General features: G+C 33.8%; 1 protein-coding gene across 3 annotated transcripts in view; it reads right to left on the bottom strand.

Moving 5' to 3' along the window:
• Positions 1-21,263, bottom strand: part of ORC4 (origin recognition complex subunit 4) — a 96,104-nt gene that overhangs the window by 11,323 nt on the left and 63,518 nt on the right. For all 3 annotated transcript variants that reach the window (XM_082630264.1, XM_082630263.1, XM_082630262.1), the window contains exons 5-10: positions 18,668-18,743; positions 18,126-18,211; positions 14,908-14,956; positions 12,891-13,042; positions 9,924-10,097; positions 4,178-4,264 (exon numbers count right to left, since the gene is read on the bottom strand). In XM_082630264.1, the coding sequence (XP_082486390.1) occupies positions 4,178-4,264; positions 9,924-10,097; positions 12,891-13,042; positions 14,908-14,956; positions 18,126-18,211; positions 18,668-18,743 (624 nt within the window). The remainder of the gene's footprint in view (positions 1-4,177; positions 4,265-9,923; positions 10,098-12,890; positions 13,043-14,907; positions 14,957-18,125; positions 18,212-18,667; positions 18,744-21,263) is intronic.

Genomic DNA, 21,263 nt, shown 5'->3' on the forward strand with positions numbered 1-21,263 from the left:
GTTTGTGGTTTTTTATGTTTTTTTCCTCATAATTGATTTCTAATTTAATAGCATTGTGGTCAGAAAAAATGCTTGATAAGATTTCAATTTTCTTAAAATTACTGAGGGTTGATGTGTGACCTATCCAGGATAGATGTGATCTATCCTGGAGAATGTTCCGTGCGCACTTGAGAAGAAAGTGTAACCTGCTGTTTTGGGATGAAATGTCCTATAAATATCAATTAAATCTATCTGGTCTATTGTGTCATTTAAAGCTTCTGTTTCCTTATTTATTTTCATTGTGGATGTTCTGTCCATTGGTAAGTGAGGTGTTAAAGTCCCCAACTATTATAGTGTTACTGTTGATTTCCTCTTTTATAGCTGCTAGCAGTTCCCTTATGTATTGAGGTGCTTCTATGTTGGGTGCATATATATTTATAATTGTTACAGCTTCTTCTTGGATTGATCCCTTGATCATTATGTAGTGTCCTTTCTTGTCTCTTGCAACATTCTTTATTTAAAAGTCTATTTTATCTGATATGAGTATTGCTACTCCAGCTTTCTTTTGATTTCCATTTGCACGGAATATCTTTTTCCATTCCCTCACTTTCAGTCTGAATGTGTCCCTAGGTCTGAAGTGGGTCTCTTGTAGACAGTATATAGATGGGTCTTGTTTTTGTATCCATTCAGCAAGCATGTGTCTTTTGGTTGGAGCACTTAATCCATTCACGTTTAAGGTAATTATCGATATGTATGTTTCTATGACCATTTTCTTATTTGCTTTGGGTTTGTTTTTGTATGTTCTTTTCTTCTCTTGTGTTTCCCACTTAGAAAAGTTCCTTTAGCATTTGTTGTAGAGCTGGTTTGGTGGTGCTGAATTCTCTCAGCTTTTGCTTGCTGTAAAGCTTTAGATTTCTCCATCAAATCTGAATGAGATCGTTGCTGGCTAGAGTAATCTTGGTTGTAGGTTCTTCCCTTTCATCACTTGAAGTATATCATGCCACTCCCTTCTGGCTTGTAGAGTTTCTGCTGAGAAATCATCTGTTAACTTTATGGGAGTTCCCTTGTATGTTATTTGTCGTTTTTCCCTTGCTGCTTTCAATAATTTTTCTTTGTCTTTAATTTTTGCCAATTTGATTACTATGTGTCTCGGCATGTTTCTTCTTGGGTTTATTCTGTATGGGGCTCTCTGTGCTTCCTGGACTTGGGTGGCTATTTCCTTTCCCATGTTAGGGAAGTTTTTGAGTATAATAATCTCTTCAAATATTTTCTCTGGTTCTTTCTCTCTCTTCTCCTTCTGGGACCCCTGTAATGCAAATGTTGTTGCGTTTAATGTTGTCCCAAAGGTCTCTTAGGGTGTCTTCATTTCTTTTCATTCTTTTTTCTTTACTCTGTTCCGCAGCAGTGACCATTCTGTCTTCCAGGTCACTTATCTGTTCTTGTGCCTCAGTTATTCTGCTATTGATTCTTTCTAGTGTAGTTTTCATTTCAGTTATTGTATTGTTCATCTGTTTGTTTGTTCTTTAATTCTTCTAAGTGTTTGTTAAACATTTCTTGCATCTTCTTGATCTTTGCCTCCATTCTTTTTCGGAGGTCCTGGACCATCTTGACTATCATTATTCTGAATTCTTTTTCTGGAAGGTTGCCTATCTCCGCTTCATTTAGTTGTTTTTCTGGGGTTTTATCTTGTTCCTTCATCTGGTACATAGCCCTCTGCTTTTCATCTTGTCTCTCTGTGAATGTGGTTTTTGTTCCACAGGCTGCAGGATTGTAGTTCTTCTTGCTTCTGCTGTCTGCCCTCTGGTCAGTTCACTCCTTTATTGATTACTGTAGAAGCTCTTTATATATTATGGACAGTGTTGATGATTACACGCATTGCATTTTTCCACTCCTTATCAGTCTTAACTTCATCTATGGTATCTTTCAGTGTCTAGACATTTAAAAATTCAATGTAGGGGCTTCCCTGGTGGCGCAGTTGTTGGGGGTCCGCCTGCCAATGCAGGGGATACGGGTTCGTGCCCCGGTCTGGGAGGATCCCGCATGCCGCGGAGAGGCTGGGCCCGTGAGCCATGGCCACTGAGCCTGCGCGTCTGGAGCCTGTGCTCCGCAGTGGGAAAGGCCACAACAGTGAGAGGCCCATGTACCGAGAAAAAAAAAAAAAAATCAATGTAATTAACTTTAACCATCTTCTTTGTTATGACTTGTGATCTGTGTAACTTCTGTAAGAAATCTTTCCCTACCTCAAGAATACAAACATATTTTCTTATATGTTTCTTCTAATTTAAAAAAAAAAGTTTTGTTTTTCTACATAAAGTTAGGTTTATCAACCTGAAATTTACTTTAGGCTATGCAATGACAGTGTTTTTTCTATGTGTATAACTCCTGATTTTTTTTTGTTGAAAAATTATCCAAACTATATTTAATCTCAGTCAGCACTTTCTCTTTTCTTTATAATTTCCACCAATTCTAAACGTTTTCTTAAATAAGAAAACCCCAAACAAAAATTGAGTCATCACCTTGAATTAAAAATATAATAGGAAACTGGCAAAACAATGGTTTTTCATGTTGACAATTCTGAGGCAGAGATATTTTCCCAGAATAATGAAAGGTATGTGTTTATGTATATACGTGTGTGTGTGTATCCTCCATATACCATAAGCTAGTAAATAAAGTCTAATTTTGGTACATAAGTAACTAAAATCTCTACTCTAAAAATTCTTAGTCCCTGTAATACTTCTGTGATAAAGACAGCTGTTGCTGAAAATGGCAGTGTGGTTTTGATAAATGGGAGGGGCATGTGCTAATGAGAGGGAAAGTATATAGAGAGGAAAACACTCTTAAGTTTCCTAAGCAAGATCAGAAATGGAGAAGGAGAATCTGTAAAAGTGGCAGAACCACATAGTAAAGCAGTTATGATAAGCTTGAAGCTAGACAGCCTTGGATTTGAGCTCTGGGTTTGCCATCTACTAGCTGTGTGACCTGGGGTAAGTTATTTAACCTCAAAGAGCATCAGTTTCCTCAAAGGTAAGGATAAAATACACCCAAAGATTAAAAAACAGGATTAATATAACTAGACATAATGCTGGTAAAGTAACTAGGTCACCTGACTCATGTGCTATTTAATAAATGATACCCATTATTATTATAAATGGAAGTGATCAAGAAGAAACTCACGAAACCAAAATTATTTTCTCTTTGAAAGGTATTTGCCATACCTTTTGTAATAAGGAATAAATAATTTTCTAGAAATATTAGACTAGTATCAAATACTCTAAGAGAAGGAAAAACTTTACTTTTCAGAACAATTAAGTACCCCTTTCTTGATACTGTTTAAGCTTAAGATATAATTACTGGGTGAAAGACCATGACCAGGTAGGATTTATCCAGGCATGTAAAGCTAGTTCAACCTTCGAAAATCAAGCAAGGTAATTCAACATATCAACAGGCTAAAGAAGAAAAGTCATAGATCATATTCATTGATACAGAATAAGCATTTAACAAAATCCAACACAATCATAATAAACTCTCAGCAAGTTAGGAATAGATGGGAATTACCTTAACTTGATAATAAACATGTATTAAAAACCTACAGCTTATATCATACTTAACAGTAAAAGACTAAATCCTTTCCCCCTAAGACTGGCAATTATCTACCCTCACCATTCTTATCCAACATAGTGCAAGAAGTTCTAGCCATTGCAAAAAAGAAAAAGAAAGAAAAGATATATAAATTAGAAAGGAAAAAAATAAAACTCTTTATTTGCAGATGATATGATTATCTACATAGAAAATCTCAAAGAATCTATTTTAAAAAGTCCTAAAATAAATTAGTTCAGCAACATTGCAGAATACAATATCAACACAAAAATCAGTCACATTTCTATACACTAATAATGGGCATGCTAAAACCAAAATTAAAAACAAAATATCATTTAAAATCGTTCCAGAAGAAACTAAACACTTAGGTATACACTGTAAACATGTACAGGATCTGTGAGGTGAGAATTATAAAATGATGATGAAAGAAATCAAAGAAGAACTAAATAAAAGAAGAGGCATACCATATTCAGGGATTGGAAGACCTAATGTAGTAGACATGTTTATTTCCCCAAAATTTATCTAGAGGTTTAACCAATTCCCGTCAGAACATAATTACCTGGTGAAAGAAATGAGTGATAAAAATAAAACTAATACAAACCAGTAGCGTGTGTAGTGACCGCAGGCTTTTGCTGACATTGAAATGCTTCTGCAGCACGTCTCGCACATTCCTATCTTCTGAGAGACTCTAGAGGAAAAAAATCAAAACAGAATTAAGGAACAATGCAGTTTAAAACCTAAATGTAATCTTGTGCCTCACTGGCTGGTGTATCTCATGAACTCTATCTGGTATTTATCCATTATTAAATAGGTGCTGGTCTTATTTGTGGAAAACAAAAATCAAAATCAAATTTCCACTCTATTGATTTTCTTCTTATCCCTTTACATTAATTCCAAAGACACAAAGATAAAACATAACCCTTGCTACCACAACATTTCCAGTCTAAAGAGGGAAACTATACAGTCAGTACTAATGGGATGATCAAAATGCACCACTAAATGAAACAGAGAATAAGGGTTATTTACTATACTTCAAAAACAAGGTAAAGTGTTACAAAGACTGTATGAGTCAATATGCTACAAAGAGCATTCCAGTTATAGGGAACATCATGAACAATGTAGGGAGATTGTGGCATATGGACAGAAGATGAGTTAGTCATGTCATCCTGAGTTTCAGTTTTGGCTAAGTGATTGTACGGAAAGAAAAAGGCATGAAAACCTAACTGGAGGCAACTGCAATTGTCCACGTAAGAAACGAAATGAGTCTGAATTAACACAGTGGTGTGAAGACAAGAAAGAATTAAACACATTTATAGAAGATATGTCTGATGGAGAATCAACCACTGGGGAGCAGAGACACAGGGTTGGAGAGGGGTTAGAAAAAAATCAAAGATGAAACTATGGGGAACAGAATGTCCCAGGAGAAGTGAAGAGGGAGATGTGGTCAGGAAGTAAAACTTGTATTATCAATGTTTAAGAAGTAAATGGAAAAAGAGGAGCAAAGTAAGAGACTGAGAAAGATGTTGAAGACTGGAACAGAATCCAAGAGAGAGCAATAAAACCAGGGGAAGAAAACAAGAGGGACACACTTCAAGAGGGAAGTGGTGATCAACAATGTAAACTACATACTTTGCATAACTAAATTAAGATGTATTTTGAGAAGTTGATGGCTTTGGAAATTTAGAGCTCAATAGGGCCCTTTGAAAAAGCAATATCTAAATATATATTTAATATATCAATTTTATAAGTGACTTGGTAAGAGTCAACAACTGCAGAAGGACTACAGTTAATTTCCCGAAGTTTTTTATTTGTATTACTTTGCTTTATTATTTTATGTTCATCTGGTATGCTTCCAAGGGTATTCAACCCTGTTTGACACAAATATATATATAGCAACAGCAAGCCCTTTAAGAGAGAAAGAGAAGACTAAAAACAGTGACTGCAGTGAATTAGGATTAATGAAAAGTGAGGTTCACCTGGCACCAAATAAAAGATTAGATGAAAGGACAGCAAAATCAGAGTTGGCAGAGCCAAAAAAGGCTTGGGTAAGACTGACATAATTTTTCAAAACTCATCTGCAAAGAATAAGGATTCTCTTTCCAAAAAAAAAGGTCCAGAAAACTAAGTATTTCTGTATTTTCTAGAGCTGAAACTGTATGTCTCTACTTCTTCCACTGTGAGAAGATCCAGATTCACGAATAAGTTCTAGTCTAATGGGATGAAGTTTTATGCTCTCAGTAAATATATTATCCTAGTTATAGTCCCCATTCCCTTGCTACTGTTTTTAGTCTTCTCTGCCTTATTCAGGGAAGCTGACACATTCCCTTTTCACTGATGAGCACAGGAGTAGCAGTTGCAGAAACAAGTGCAGTGTGCTTGACTGGTGCCCTCTTCACAGGTAGTTTCTAAGGAGAATGTTACAGGATTACACTAGTACCTGAGGACTCATGCTGCTCCAGGGATAACTTAGTGGCAGCAGTATATATACTAAATCTCCTAGTCTTCCTGCTAAACATTCTTACCTTCTGTTAACTAAACAGGGAAGGGAAGGTTAAGAAAGTTGGTAGATCTTTCTTGAACTTAGCTATAGCACTTTGTGGGAATTTTCTTTGAGGAGAATTAGCTATGGTCCTTTTATTTATTTATTTATTTATTTAACATCTTTTTTGGAGTATAATTGCTTTACAATGCTGTGTTTCTGCTGTATAACCAAGTGAATCAGTTATACATATACATGTATCCCCATATCTCCTCCCTCTTGCGTCTCCCTCCCACCATCCCTATCCCACCCCTCTAGGTGTTCACAAAGCACCGAGCTGATCTCCCTGTGCTATGCAGCTGCTTCCCACTAGCTACCTATTTTACATTTGGTAGTGTATATATGTCCATGGCACTCTCTCACTTCCTCCCAGCTTACCCTTCCCCCCTCTGTGTCCTCAAGTCAATTCTCTATGTCTGAGTCTTTATTCCTGTCCTGCCCCTAGGTTCTTCAGAACCTTTTCTTATTTTTTTAGATTCCATATATATGGGTTAGCATACGGTATTTGTTTTTCTCTTTCTGACTTACTTCACTCTGTATGACAGTCTTTAGGTCCATCCACCTCACTACAAATAGTTCAATTTCATTTATTTTTATGGCTGAGTAATATTCGATCGTATATATGTGCCACATCTTCTTTATCCATTCATCTGTCGATGGACACTTAGGTTGCTTCCATGTCCTGGTGATTGTAAATAGTGCTGCAATGAACACTGTGATACATGACTCTTTTTGAATTATGGTCTTCTCAGGGTATTTGCCTTGAGAGTGGGATTGCTGGGTTATATGGTAGTTCTATTTTTAGTATTTTAAGGAACCTCCATACTATTCTCCATAGTGGCTGTATCAATTTACATTCCCACCAACAGTGCAAGAGGGTTCCCTTTTCTCCACACCCTCTCCAGCATTTACTGTTTGTAGATTTTTTGATGATGGTCATTCTGTGCTATGGTCCTTTTAAATGCTCTTTTATACAGAGATTTTTCTTATACTGCCATGTTGAGATGGTATTTACCCTGCTTACTTACATATCTGGGATAGGGCTAAAACAAACATTCAAGTTAGACGGGATGTCCAGGTTCAAGTCTATCCTGAACATATTTATTGGATGAGATTCCCTAGGTGACCTGTCATCTATACCATTGCTTTTGTTTAACCTTGGAATTAGAAAAACTTGGATAGTCAGCACTGAGTGAAAGGATAGCTCCTTCAGTGCACACCCCCCCTTTTCAGACAGGGCCTCTGGCCATGGTGCTGACGTATTTTTTTCAAGTGAAGCTCATTTATTAGCATACCCTAAAGGGAGGTGGCAAATGATGATTAGGATAGGGCAAGAAAATATTAGAACTAAGAGACACAAACTCCAGTGGTATTAGTTCTACCTTATGAAAGAACTATAAGATTATCAAAAAGATGACAGGAGAGTGTTCACATTCACTCCTATCATCCTGCCTCTAAATTCAGTGATCAGCAAAGAAGGACCAAAAACCTAGGGTTAGCCACTCTACATCACATGCTTACCATCTTCTGAGTCATCCAGAGTTATGCTTCACAGTAACTGTCACCATCTACTTCCTTTATATACCCATTCTAGGATCTCAGAATACAACATAGCTGGGAGGGACAGAAAGACGGATGACAGTACAGTATAATCTGGGCTTACGTAGAAAGATGGATGACAGTAAGTATAATCTGGGCTTACGTAGTCGTCTTAGGAAAGGAAAGTGAGCCGGGATAAGAATAATAAAAGCTCTGGGAAAGCACAGACATTTAAATACTAAGATTGCATTTGATCACTAAAGCAATCAGAAAAACACACTGTTGTAACAAGACAATCAGTTCAGGAGTTGTAAAAGGTGAAAGTCTGTGACGCACTCAAAAGTGGATTCAGAGGCCAAAGATTCAGAGCTCTGACCCACTCCAGATCCAGGTAAAGGAAAAGACAATGTGAGAGCACCAACTATAAAGTGTCCTTAAAGCATGGACTCTTACAATTAGATATAGTATCAAGAAAAACTTGCACGAGCTAGTAAATATCTGAGTCCCAGGAAAAGTTAATTTGGGGAGGAAGGTGGAAGGAAGGACCCACACCTAATTATATCATGACACAATATCATGATTTAAGGATAAAGTCAATCATTTTGATATACAATTCTGTATAGTTATATTAGGAAAAAAATATGAAATTAATGATTACAACAAAGTAAAAAAGGTAAACCAAAGAATAATATCTAAGGTTTGAATCCTTTATGTAAAAACAAATTTGGCTTGTATCAATATATAAGGTCTGAAATGCTACGAACCAAATAATTACTTTGTAGTGAAAGGAGGGAAGATGGGCATGGACATAAGGGAAAGTTCTACCTTTTACCATGTATTCTTAAGCACTGATTAAATTTTGTTAGTAACTTTTAATTTTAAAAAACTGTGTCAAAATTAATAGTGCTCAAATAAGCTGACTCTATTTTAAATCAAAATAAGAATCAAGTTTCAGTTATACAAGTTAAGTTCTGCGTAAGTAATGGACAGCAACGTGATTATAGTTAACAATACAGTACTATATACTTGAAATTTGCTTAGAAGATAAAACTTAACTGTTTTACCACAAAATTAAAAAAAAAGGAGAAAAGAAAGAGATCCATATGAGGTGATGGATATGTTAAATATTATAGCTTGATTGTGGTATTTCACAATGTATACCAAAACATCAAGTTGTATACCTTAAATATAAGCAATTTCTAATTTGTCAATTATACCTCAACAAAGATGGGAGAAAAAAACAAGAATCATTAAAGAGCAAAATAAATGCAAACTCTCACTTTTAATTTGGTATTGATATTTAAGATTTTACAGTAAAAAAATATAATCTATCATTATTGCTATAACATAAAACAATCTTTTAGAGCCAATGAATATAGACTGTTTAACTCTAAGCAGATCTAATCATCCTCACTCATTAGTATTTAATATTATAGACCAATTTTTCCTAATTCTTTCATAACCAAGGACTCTATATTATTTTCCACTTTTACAAGGCCCATATTTTTGACATGTAAGATTTATTCAGTAATATTGTTTTTCAAACACATTATTAAACACACATTCACACACATACACTCTCTCCCTTTTCCCTGCCAACCAGAACTTGTCAGTATAAGATAAACTGATGCTAGTATGCTTAGCTGATAAAAACAACAGTCTGTACAAATTAGGCTGTTCAACTTAAGTATACTTAGAGTCCACAAGGTTCAGTAAATGTTTAAAACAACAAGTGAGTGTGCATTTGCAACTTAAGACCCTCAGGGCTCCAAGGACTCAAAGATGGGATATGTCAATATAGATAATATAACCAAAGTTGCCACAGTCTGAATTGCCTCTTAATAGACCCAATGAGAAAAACGCTTAAGTTGTTCATGAGAACTGGAAAAGAAAAATCTACACTGGATAGGTAGGTATGAACCTTACTAAATTAATATATTGCTAAACTTATAAAATAAAGAAAATAAATATTTAATGATGAAGTTCATTAACAAAGTAATCTAAAATATAAACCAGATACAAATAAAACAAATCTCATAAAAGTTCTTTTGAGAAAAAAAATTTAGAAGTATGACATTTTAACTGTTTTTTAAAAGAAAATACACACACAAAAGAGTATAATTTGTATTAATGCAGTTTTGTGCCACAGTAATATTAGAAATTTTATGCTAACTTACAGATTTTAAAGATTTTCAAGTTTTAATTGCTTTCAAATGGTATAGCAAGACACAAATATTACTTTAACATTATTGTCTTTTTTCCAAACTACCTGAACATTTTCATTCCACTTCTCAGCGAAAATCTTGCCTGGAAATACTGCAGGTAGAGATAATTGTTCTTTAAATATTTTAAGATACTGTGGAAAACCAAATGAATTCATTAAGTGTATCTGCCGGTGGGAAAATCGTGACTTCACTCTCTTTTCTAAGAGTTCCAAAATATCCTTAAAAACAAACAAAAATCTCCGTAAGATGCATGTTTAAAATAACCATACCAATGTTAGAGGTATAACTATTTGAACTATCACTTATAATCAGCAATGCCTATCCTGTAATAGACAATTAAGCATTAAAAATGCTTATCCTGTAATAGACAATTAAGCATTAAAAAAAATTTAATTATTCCCTTGATCTACTTAGGGCTACAAGGTAGTAGAGGTAAGAGAATGTGGCTTGGAAATAAACCAAGCCTCTAAAAGTATTTTTAATCCAAGACTACTTTTAATCCCCTTCTAAGCACTTGTAAGCCTGGTGATGTCAAGCCTTTTTCAAACCATGTTTTTCTCAGCTAATCTTTTAACATTGCAAGACCAACAATAACTGCTTAAAAATTTTTCTCAGCTAATCTTTAACACTGCAAGACCAACAATAACTGCTTAAAAAATTATAGCTATCAATAAGCAATTTCATACATTCTATGAAGAATTCAGATAAAAAATTAAGATAATAAAATATAATTAGACTTATTAACATTCATGAAAATTTAAACATCTTTATTGTTTTATGTAACAAAGACTCAAGAAGCAGCATGTATAATGGAGAAAAATTCAGTTCACTAAACTATACAAATTTAAGCTGAAGCCATGCTGGACTTAAGGAACAAACTGTAGAAGAGGAAACTGGCAGGAACACACTGTGATGCTGGTAAATTATTCTGTCTTTTGGCTTTTTTATAACAATATTTGAGAAACTACTTGTATTAGTGCTATTTTTCCTTGAAAAGTGAGGGAGCTAGTGTCAATTTTCTATAAAAAAAGAAAAACAAAAAGCTGTGGTGAGGCCCAGAAATATGGATTTTCAAATCTACCCAGATGATTCTAGGTTAAGAAACCAATGATACACAGGAAAGAATTAAAGCGACTGAAAAGGCATCATGCATGGCATCATGGTTAGTGTGGAAAGGAAGACAGGAAAGATTAATAGCTTGGGGTTAGAGTGGGGGAGGGTGGATGAAAAACCTGACGTGTTTACAGGTTAAAGAAAAATATAGTGCCAGCATAAGACAATTAAAAGTTATGTTCAGAGACAGAAATATTATACATTTATTTTCTACTAAGGAGCAGTTCTAGATCACCCATAGAGGTAGGCAATAATTAAGAGCCTGAACTTGGGAATGGAAAGAGATGGAAGTAAAAGAATTTTAGAGGTGAACAGTAACTGATAGTTTGGTGGTGGGCAGTAATGACAGAAATTGGTAATGTGGGGATACAGGAAATAGTAGAAAAAAAAAATTACTGCCACAAGGAAGAGGTTATTTGCTAGCAAAATCACTACTCCATCGATCCTTTTGCTCTTTCCCTATAAACATGGACACACAGATATATACTTAGACTTGAATTACACAGTTGGAGAATTATACATACAGAATAAAAAAGAGCCTCTGATAATATGGCTAAGGAGCTACTAACCCTTTATTTTGTCCCTCACTGGGTCAAAAGCATTTGCCACTGCCACTTCTACCCAAAGGAAGAGCTTTTAGCAAGGAAGAATGTGCTTCCTTAACCACTGTGTTAGACTGCTACATTTTGAAAAGAGGAATAAAGATATGTGGAGAACCAGCCAGATTTTCTGTGAGAGAGGCTTATTATGAAAGCATACATCGTAAGCTCTAGAGCACTGGGGAAGGAGGACACAGAAAGCCACTCCTTTGAGAAACAGCACTAGCAAGACTGTTGAAAGATGACTTAGTAAAGAGTTTCACGTTTCTAAAAAGGGGAACGAGCTGCACAAAAGGAGAATAAGGGCTTGACATAAGCCTGCCATAAATGAAGAAGGAAAAAGGATGAAAGCTACAGATGTATGGCAGCCATAGTATAAGAAGAGAGGTGACTCTTAAAACCCAGTTTTACCTGAATTCAATTAGAAAGTTCATACTAGGAGAGTAAAAGAAGGTAAACACACTGCTTCTCGGCCTTTTGGCTAAGATCAAGTGTAGTATCTGTTTTTATCAGTTTAATAACTGATATGTGCTCTATCTGAGGACAATGAATTAAATGGATTTCTGGGACTAGGAGATGGAATAGCAACTTGCTCCATCCATTCCATGCATTGACCTGGTATTGCAGTACTTCCAAGAATGGTGCACCCACTTTGGGGAAAAATTTAAAAAAAAAAAGAGAGAGATAGAGAGAGAGAGAAGGTAAACGCAAAAAGACCTACATAAGCTGTCTGAAGGTACACAAGGTTCAACATGCATGGAGTCTTCACAAAGTAATGTGATAGTGACATTAACACTATGGTTAAATCATTCTAAAATCCTCCAAGGAGCAAAGAAGACACTATCTACTGTGACAACCTGATAGAGATAATAATCCCTTCCATTTCTGGACATGTATACTTACAAGTTGGGACAGTATCATTTTGAGTTGATTCCATGCATTTTTAAAATATGGAAAGAATCTTAAATGTAAAAAGTAGAAAATATTAGCAAGTTTTATAAAATGGTAGTGAGGTTATTTAACTTTTTCTTTATTTGCTAATGTAGAAATTATATTTATTAGCATAATCTCACTTAACATTTTTTTATTCAGTGATTTGATTAGACTGCAGGAGGTATTAGTCTATGAGGATATGTGATAAATATTTCCTTGTTTTCCTCAATTTGAGTTGAAAAGTGGGATAAATGTGCCAAGTATTGATGAAATACATTTGAAAAATGACCTCCATAGTGACTAACTCAGTAATTAAGCTTTAATTTTCTAAATATTATAATCAATTTTAAAAATAGAAACACTTACCAATCTACATGTAAGACCAATAACTGCTACTGGAGTCTGTGCAGACTGAGAAATGTCAAAAAGATTATAGAGGAGTGTTTGGTTTTTATGATGAGCAAAAAGATCAAATTCATCTAATATGAAGATCACTGGGCAACTACTAGTCCGGTCACCTAAGAAAAAATAAGAGTTTTATATTAACAAGCAATTATATCAGCCTTTCTTAAATTTCCAAAGTATTTATTACATTTCATTTTTTAAAACTCAATTCATAAAAAATATATTGATAACCTACTTTGGGTAGGGCACTTACCAATGCATGTACATTTATTCAACAAAAAAAATAATTCAAAGGACAAAATAGCCCCTATGGCCCTCAGGAAATTCACAGTCTAATCACCAGACTCTAGTAGCTTTACTGATGTTAAGAAAATCATTTAAATGACTGAAGACTACTGTTTTTAAATTATGTAAACATAATTCTTCTATCATCAGAAAATTGACAAGGATCTTTTAACACCTACAGAGACCAAAACACTTTGGGATTAAATACAGAGGGACATAAAACTATTACTTCAAAAGAGACTTACTTTTAGTTAGTAGAAATGCAAAGTAAATCTTCCCATAGAAATAATTTTTATAAATAACCGTTGTACTATGAAGTTTAACCAAAGCTACTTTAACACCTACTAATGACAATATTAACACTTCAACAACAGGGAGAAGTTCAACATGACTCTGTGGATTTGTTTTTCTCCTCACAACAATGGAAACTTTAGCAGAACAATCACTATTACCTTAAGGTCTAAGGTTTTATATTTGCATAAAAAGTGAAAAAAACTGATAATAAACAGATTTATTAATAATAATTAATATTACCTGTTAGATAATATCTGATAATATGATCTAATAGATAATAAAACATATACATTAACCTAAATGATATTAAAACCACAGGGACCACTCAGAAGTCTAAACCTACATAATATAGTACTTTAGTTTTTGATAAAATATAGCATTACATAACAATGGAAAAAGTGGTATTTTCAAGATTAGATCTTTACTTTACACCTTACGAAAATAAATGCCAGCCAAATTATGAATTATATGTACTGGATGAAAATATAAGTGAACGTCAAAGTATGAAGGAGGGAAAAATTTTGACTATGTAAAAAATTTTAAACTTCTATTCTGAAAAGTCCAAACCAAACTTAAGAGAAGAAAGAAACAAGTGCAAGAATTCACATAATAAGTATGAGATAAACCACCAAAATAAGGCAAAGAACCAACAGGAAATACACAAACCAGTAAATATCAGTGGCCAATTAAAATTTGATATGAGCATCATCAGTACCCAAATTATGCAAATTAAACTAAAATAAAAAAAATTTCTATTAAATAGGCAAACATGAAAATAATTGTTTTTGAGATCCTGTAGGAAAAAAGTACTTTTAAATATGTTTAGAAAATGGAGCTTCTAGGGTAGTTTGGTAATTAATATTTATTCTTTTAAATGTAGAACCTTTTAATCTAGAATTCTACTCATTGAAATTTACCCCAGGAAATTTGGATGATCATTTAAGCATTTCTTCCTAACTATACAAAATTAGAAATAAAAGTTGATAGCTGGTGATTAATAAATTATAATTCATTATATTAGAATTTTTAATTATAGTTAATTTATATTTTAAAAATGAAATATATGAGAACCACAAAAATGATGATGCACCTCAATATTTACTGACATGGAAAGATGCTTACGACATACCATGAGTAAGTGAAAAGATGTATATCACACAACAAAATAGAAAAGATTTTATTTTTATTGAAAATTATGTCTATCTATACCAACGATATACTACAGGTGAATAAAGATATGAAATCAAATGTTAATTGGAATAATCACTATTATTAGGGATTTCAGTGGTCATTATTTTATTCTTTTTTATATTTCTTTTTTTTGTAAAAGCATATGATCAAGGAAAAAAATAAGGCTAAACAAATATCTTTTGATATTGTTAAACATATTAATATTTACCTTTTTTTAAAGCTTCCAGAAGAAATGAAAGGTTTTCAGCAAAGCTTCCCTGAATAACAAAAAAAGATACCATGACTAGAAGTTTAGGGAAATAAAGAATAAAAGAGGGCTATATGACTCTGTATATTGTATAGACATTGTGTATCTGGCCAAAGTCATTGGCCAGATTCTGAGCTGAATATCTCTATGCTTACAATCTAAAACTTAAATACAAAAGTAGAGATGGCACTGAAAATGGCATTATTATGCCATGTTCAAAATTTTATATTTTCTGGATAAAAATCTGTAAAACTGTTAACTTTATTTAAAGGTTTTTTTTTTTTTTTTTTTTTTTTTTTGCAGTATGTGGGCCTCTCACTGTTGTGGCCTCTCCCGTTGCGGAGCACAGGCTCCGGATGCGCAAGCTCAGCGGCCATGGCTCACGGGCCCAGCCGCTCCACAGCAGGTGGGATCTTCCCGGACCAGGGCATGAACCCGTGTGCCCTGCATCGGCAGGTGGACTCTCAACCACTGCGCCACCAGGGAAGCCCTAAAGGTAATTTTTAAGAGTTGTTATATTCTGAATAGTCAGAGAACAAGAAATCCATTGCACTTTTTATCTTGAAACACGTCAGTCTCTTGCAAGTCTCAAACTTGTACCACTAAAAAAATTACCATGAATTTAAATGAGATCCAAAAGGAAAAGGGAGAAGAAACTTGCCTCAAACATCAGACAATAAAACAGTGTTTCTCTATTCAAGAGAATATTATAGAATTTGTATATATCATATCAAATTTGGCTATGTTTACTTGGAACACAGCCAAAACATTTTTGGATACAACTTCAATATTCTGGTCGGAAATTAATAGAGTAGCAGATGCATTATCCAGATGTTCCAGCATGTGGATAAAGGCCTCATTAAAATATTTTTTCACTGAAGTCCTTAATTTTTACTTCATTCAGATTTCTTAATTTAAAGAAACAGCCAACTTTAAATTTGAAGAGATATATAGGAAAAAAGAAACCCACTTGTTTGTTTCCCAGTAGAGAGAACTGATATAAAATAGCATAACAGGTTTTAAAGAGCTTCTACATATTTTGTGATGATTACATACTGTCAAGTAATACTATTTCCAAGGTAGGCAGGGCAAGAGGTATTTACCATAACATAAACAAAGGATCAGAGACAATCTGTTGGAAAATCAGTGGTCAAAGTTACTCAAAGGTTGCTAACATTTTGCTATTTTTTTTTAAGACTATTGTACCTGACATTAAGTGTAAGTATATACTTAGATAAATTCATATGTACATATTATAAGAATTTACTTATATAAGTATATATTTATATAAATATACACATTTATGTGTGTGTATATACATATATATATATATATATAAATATATATAAAAGAATATACAAGTTTGCTCTAAGTACATCAAAACAGAAAGGGTCTGGGTTAAATCACTTAGTTTCTTAATGTCCAGCCTTTGTCATTTTATGACTTTAGGCACACTAATTATGTTCTCTTAGCCTCAGGTGCCTAATCTATACAATGTAGAAGTTAAACTAATAATCTGTATATGTGGGGATTATGATAACAATAGTGATGACTAGGATGATAACCAACTGTGCCTTGTATTATTTCACATGAATCCAATGCAAATAGCTCTATTTAGAAAAGTCAGAAACACTAATCTACTGGAAACCAAAAGCCAAACAGAGTCTACATAATAGTAACTCTCCTTTGCCAAGTAGGCCGCTATCTTCTACATTACATTCTGGACAGGAGGTAGAACAACAGATTTACAGAAGAAGAATTTGAACTTGCACTTCAAAGACCTGTAGATAGGGACTTCCCTGGTGGTGCAGTGGTTAAGAATCCGCCTGCCAGTGCAGGGGACACGGGTTCAATCCCTGGTCCAGGAAGATCCCACATGCCACAGAACAACTAAGCCTGTGTGCCACAACTACAGAGCCCGCGCTCTAGAGACCGCGAGCCACAACTACGGAGCCCATGTGCCACAAATATCGAAGCCCACGCACCTAGAGCCTGTGTTCCACAACAAGAGAAGCCACTGCAATGAGAAGCTTGCCCACCGCAATGAAGAGTAGCCCTGCTCACCACAACTAGAGAAAGCCCACGTGCAGCAATGAAGACCCAATGCAGCCAGAAAAAAAAAAAGAAAAAAAAAGACCTGTAGATAATGGAAAGGTAACACATGATTGGCTCAACTTTTTATAGGTAATTTTTAAAGAATAAAATTACTAAATGTTAGGAGGCCTACACAACTATGGCAGTGTTACTGCAGAACAGAGACACAGTTTAGAGATTAGAGTGACACCACTGAATGATCACCAGTGACCAGAAAATTAACTTGGAACGTCTACAACCTGCTTCAATTGCATTAAGCAGATGAGTCATTTCATTATGAAAATTAAGGCAGCTGCAAGTTTATGTTTCCCTTGAGCCTTATAAATCAAGTGGTAGGTAAAAAGTTTAATAAAAGTTCCAAAACATTTCTTATCAGTTTAAATTATTGATGTTTACTGTCCTGAGATTCCAAGCTACAATAATGAGATGTGGGTAACTTTCTGTGAACATTTTAATAATAAGAGATAACTGACATTTGCACAGCATATTACCATCCTATTTAAAAAAAAAAACATAAATGATGTTTAATACTTCTTTTCTTCTTTAGAATAAATCTGTGAAGTAAGTATAATAAGATAATGCCAATTTAACAGGTGAGGAATCTATAATTCAAGATATTTATTAGCCATGATTACCAGGTAGTCAATAGTTATAGGGCAAGACTCAAATCCACTTTTTGTAGCTTCAAATTCAATACATTTTCCACTACTCCCATGCTATCCAAGTCTCATAAGACTAGAAATAGACTGCTAGAGTGTAGTATTTTTAAAAACATATTAATCTACTTCCAAGGGTAGAGAATCATATTTATCTTACAGATAAAGAAACAAACTCAGATAATATCTACACAAACCTGGATTTCTTGAAGTATTTTATAACTAGTATAACCTACTTCAAAAAAAATCTAAACATAAAGATTTGATGAATAAATGCATCCTAGTACATTGTACATTCTTATAAGAATCTTGCATATTTCAATTTAGGATCTCTGAACTCTTCCTACTCTTCCAAAAATATAAACGTATCTACGCTATACAGACTTTAATTTGAAGCCTATTTAATAAAATAATGAAAATGATACTTACAAAAACTTTATCTCCAACTACATTTTCCAGATTTAACTGCCTTGTGATTTCCTTTAAGGCAATATTATCATTGATCTGCAGCAGTCCTGAAATAAAGCCCATTTTAAAGTATTTAATAAAAATGAAATATGTATTTGATACAATGCAGATTATTTTCCAGTCAAGTAAATTTTCTAATGCTTTTTAAAATTTAATTACAAAGAAAAAAGTCAAAGCCTGTTAGTGTACATTATTTCCTTTTAAAAACTCAACAGTGAAAACATTTAATAGACTCAAAGAACCATCTTCCTTGGGATTAGTATTATTTTAAAAAAAGATAAGAAAATCAAGATAAAAAACAAGAGACCTTATGTGTCTCCTTTATTAATATTTTTTAATTTCTAAAAATACTGTGTACAGTGTGCTAAAGTTGTTAAACAAAGATTTAGTTTTTAAAGTAGTTATTAATGCAGATTTAAAACACATGAGTAAATTAAGCTTCATAATATAAAAAGTTCACATGGCTTATATCCCTTCCAATAGCAAAATGAGGACATACTTACCGTTTAAGTGAACTTGTAATACATTTTCACTCACTTCTTCTACTTCCATTAGTTCTTTCAAAGCATGGTTTATTAACTAAATAATATTAAAAAGTTTATGAAATATTTAATAATGGGTAAAAGATGATAAGCCCATATTCTTTTTTAAACTATGAGTGATAGGAACAGAATATAAACAGATTGTCATTTAAAATCAACAAATTTGCAGATTCTCTGTAGATAGAAGGTGTAACTAGAACTCCTGAAGTCTGACTCTTAAGATGCCAGAGCCTGGACTGATGCCACACTCTCTCAATCAGCTACCCAAACTTCTAATAAACGTTCAGAAATAACCCTTAAGTTTTCAAAGAAATACTTCTCTACAGTAGAAGTCACATAAAACTATGGCCACTTATGAACTTCATGTCTCAGCTCATTATATGTCTCCACCATTTACTCTACAAAATTATCACTGAAATCAGTTAAAAGCTATTGAAAATAAGTACAAGAACAATGCTAAATGATAGCAAAACATCTGCCCCCAATACGGCAATTTTTATGAAATACTGTGAACTACTTTTTTTTTTTTTTTTTTTGCGGTACACGGGCCTCTCACTGTTGTGACCCTCTCCCGTTGCAGAGCACAGGCTCCGGACGCGCAGGCTCAGCGGCCATGGCTCATGGACCTAGCCGCTCCGCGGCATGTGGGATCTTCCCAGACCGGGGCACGAACCCACGTCCCCTGCATCGGCAGGTGGACTCTCAACCACTGCGCCACCAGGGAAGCCCCTGTGAACTACTTTGTATGTTACCTTAAAATGAAAATTAAAAAAGAAATACCAAGAGGTTAAGCTGAAAAAAGAGATGTTGCCTTTGTTAGCTGCTTGGTAAGCAAAGAAAGCCCTTATTAAACTTAAGAGCTCACAATTTAAAAAAAATTATTAATACTAATAAAATATAATAGTAATTACTGCTAAAAATACCCAGGAAGTGTTATGCCACCTTAAACTGTTCAATTATAAAGCTTCACATTTTTATAATTACAGGTTTCTATGCCACATACTTACATTCTTTGTATTTTTTGATTTGTGACATCTTATCACTCATATTGCACTATCATATATATCTCTTCATATTGATACTGCATATTTTCTTAAATTTGAAAATAAACAGAATTAAGAAAAAACATAAAGCTTTGTAAAAGGAAGAGTAATGGCAGATTATTCTTTTTAACATGAAAATAGAAATAGAACGGTACTATCCCAAAATATATAGTCCAGGAAATTAGGCTATGTATACAATAAAGATGGCATCAAAATTTAGTGAGGACAAAAAGGATTATTCAACAAAGTCACTGAGACAACTGGTAAGCTATTTTGAAAAACAAAATACTATTTGTTTTTGCAATATTCTACCTCTGTCACTGTAATATCTTTGTGCAATAGAAAGAAAACAAATACCCTCATTTTAAATTATTACATTTCACAACAGTATATGAAACATACTAGCTATTCCTGGTATATCTGTATAGTTTCTAAAGCATATGGAATTCTACCTCAGATCACAGGTAGTCCTCTTAAAAAAGTCCTCTTAAAAAAAGACAATCTCAAAATGTCAACTGTCAATACTATGAGTAGAAGCCCAGCTGAGATGTTACATTCTTTACAGAAAACTGTCAGAAGATGAGGTGGTACTTTTCTGTCTTTGGATCAAGTCAGACCCTATCGCAAGAGTTAGTCCCCAAATGATACAAACTTGGGTCTCTTATGCTGTATTCTCTTAGTAACCTGCTTTGTTCTTGCCCCTACCTCTTGATATTTTACTTACATAATATTTGTATTTCCCTGGCTCTGATTTTATGTTTAAAATCATTTTACATTTGATGAATTGTTCAAAACCATTTCAGATTCTTTGCAGAATGAAACAGAGTTAATAATAATACCTTCATTTTACATATGCATAGAGAGAGTTGTAACAGGTTTATAGCCTCTTTCCACTGAATTTACTTTAACACCAGGTTACTATGATTTGCTTGAATCAGCTCACAATTTTTTAATGAGGTGTGACCGTCTGAAATGATCATATTAGCAAGTATGTCTTCAAATAATAATTTTAGTTCCACTCTGGATATTGCTAAAATTTACTGTGTAATTAGCTAGGTTACCAATCACATAATGACAGTTTTTTTTTTCAAGGAAACAATGTCATCTTTTCAAATATTTTAAACTATATTATGTACTAAAAAAACTTAGTTGGTTATGTTACACTAACCATCATAACCAATTTGGCTACCCCATTTCCACATTCTTTGTAGCTAAAAATTAATTTTACCAACATACTAGCACAGCTTGCTTAGAACTGCCAACATCCAGAGATTTTTATGCTTACCTACTATTACTATTCCCAAATACTTTATGGAACACAAGATTCAACAATATGCAACTAGAAGAAATATCAACTAGAAGAAACATCCTACTTAACCATCTAGCAAGTTTGTCTATAGTTATCTCTATATAGAAGATTATTTTCCAAGGTCCAATCTATCATTTGGAAACATATCTATTTTTAAAATAAATGTTTGAAATACAACAAACCACAATATCTGTTACCTTTATTA

Source organism: Mesoplodon mirus (genome assembly GCF_964341445.2).
Source record: "Mesoplodon mirus genome assembly, chromosome: 8".
Classification (NCBI taxonomy): domain Eukaryota; kingdom Metazoa; phylum Chordata; class Mammalia; order Artiodactyla; family Ziphiidae; genus Mesoplodon; species Mesoplodon mirus.